Source organism: Gobio gobio (assembly GCF_949357685.1).
Source record: "Gobio gobio genome assembly, chromosome: 17".
Taxonomy (NCBI): domain Eukaryota; kingdom Metazoa; phylum Chordata; class Actinopteri; order Cypriniformes; family Gobionidae; genus Gobio; species Gobio gobio.
Window position 1 is genome coordinate 50,922,677 of NC_137110.1, and position 2,500 is coordinate 50,925,176.

Below are 2,500 nucleotides of genomic sequence, written 5' to 3' on the forward strand. Positions count from 1 at the left end.
GGTTCTCCACTGGTCCTCCATGACCCTGTGGCCGGTTCTCCACTGGTCCTCCATGACCCTGTGGCCGGTTCTCCACTGGTCCTTCATGACCCTGTGGCCGGTTCTCCACTGGTCCTTCATGACTCTGTGGCCGGTTCTCCACTGGTCCTTCACTTTTGATAGAGACTGACCACTGCAGACCGGGAACACCCACAAGAGCTGCAGTTTTGGAGATGCTCTGACCCAACACAATCTGGCCCAAACTCGCTCAAATCCTTACGCTTACTCATTTTTCCTGCTTCTAACACATCAACTCTGAGGACAAAATGTTCACTTGCTGCCTAATATATCCCACCCACTAACAGGAGATCATCAGTGCTATCCATAATGTTATGCCTGATCGGTGTATATAGACAGACAGGGAGACTTATGAAGTTCTGATTCTATTGTTTTGTAGTGAATTGTTCATGCATTAATATATGCAAACGACACAGATCTGAGTGAACCAGATGCTCAATCCAGCATTGCATTAAAAATGAACATCACCATCTGGAGGAGTGTGAAAATGATGAAACTTTGTGATCTGCGTCAATGTCCTGATAAACAACCTGCTATTTATAAAACCTGCAGTCAGGAGGAGAACTTGCGTGCACTCACCCCGATGGTGACCGTGTCGTCTCCCTGAAATGTTGGGATGTATTTGTCCCCTCGGATGATCTCGGACTGATTGAGGGGTCTGAAGCGACACAACACCCGGATGTTGCATTCCGTGCTGCTGTTATCAGCCATCCTGAAGCTGCTCTGAAGCCTCCTCAGATGATGCTCCGCGGACCCTCTGTAGATCAATGGCGAACAGAACCCGTCGCTACAGCCTCAGACCCAAACGCGAATCTCTCTCTCTCTCTCTCTCTCTCTCTCTCTCTCTCTCTCTCTCTCTCTCTCTCTCTCTCTCTCTCTCTCTCTCTCTCTCTCTCTCTCTCTCTCTCTCTCTCTCTCTCTCTCTCTCTCTCGAGGATGTGTTGTGAGTGTAATCAGTGCTGCAGATGTGATGCTGCAGGGATACGGAGACACACGCGCATGGTACCGCGCCTCTCTGATTGGTCAGTATTTGACAGGGGGCGGGGCGTGTGCTGTCAACACATTTTAGCCAAAAACTACATTCAGAAAGAACAAAGAAAGCGTTGAAGACTTATTTAGAAACAGTTTATAAACCATGATATATATTATAATAAATAAATACTGTTAAATAATAATAAAAAAAAATTACATTAATTATTTACAACGATTTACACTTAATGGTCCTGAAATGAGACTTTATTGGCTTTTTGCACACACACACACACACACACACACACACACACACACACACACACACACACACACACACACACACACACACACACACACACACACACACACACACACACACACACACACACACACACACACACACACACACACACACACACACACACACAACACACACACACAAAAATATATAGGCTATATATATTTATGTTTTTTGTTTTTATATATATACACTCCATAAATAAATAAATACTTAATAAACACATAATTGTAAAATAATGCAATAATATGATAATAAATTAAATTAGAAATAATTACATAATTGAATAAATACTGTAAAATAATAAATATTTAAAAAAATATATAATTATTTACATAATTGTTCCTGAAATGAGACTTCATTGGCGTTTTGCCAATATATAAATATATACATATAGGCTAAACGCCAATTGTTGCATTAATGTAAAATTATTTGAAAGTATTTATTTATGGAATATATATATATATATTCCATAAATAAATACTTTCAAATAATTTTACGTTAATGCAATAATATTATAATAAATAATAAATGATGTAAAATAATAATAAATAATATAAAACTGTAAAAAAATTTTTTTACGATAATTATTTACAATTATTTACACTGAATGGTGCTGAAATGAGACTGAAAAATGCAATTGCGGAAAAAATCTCTATATATATATATATTCCATTGATACTTTCAAAAAATTTAACATTAATGCAATAATATGATAATAAATAATATATTAAATAGGGCTGTCAAAAGATTAATCACGATTAATCGCATCCAAAATAAAAGTTTGTGTTTACATAATATATGTGTGTGTACTCTGTTAATTATTATTTATATATAAATACACACACATTCATGTATATATTTAAGAAATAGTTGCATGTATATACTGTATATACATTTATATAAACTATAATATATATAAATATAAATGTTTTATATATAAAAATAATATTTTTTTCTTAAATATATACATGCTTGTGTTTGTATTTATATATAAATAATAATTAACAGAGTACACACACATATATTATGTAAACACAAACTTTTATTTTGGATGCGATCAATCTTTTGACAGCTCTAATATTAAATAATAAATATTACAATAAAACAATAACGTTTTTTTTTTACAATAATTATTTACATTTAATGGTCTTGACATACATTGGCTTCAAT

At 34.6% G+C, this 2,500-nt stretch overlaps 1 protein-coding gene across 1 annotated transcript in view; it reads right to left on the reverse strand.

Moving 5' to 3' along the window:
* The window catches only part of kif5ab (kinesin family member 5A, b), a gene marked incomplete at its 3' end in the record, with an annotated part of 66,940 nt that extends 66,065 nt beyond the window's left edge, over positions 1–875 (reverse strand). The window contains exon 1 of the mRNA XM_079840054.1: positions 637–875. Within this exon, the coding sequence (XP_079696180.1) occupies positions 637–768 (132 nt within the window). The 5' untranslated portion in view covers positions 769–875. The remainder of the gene's footprint in view (positions 1–636) is intronic.
* Between the last annotated feature and the right edge of the window lie 1,625 nt (positions 876–2,500).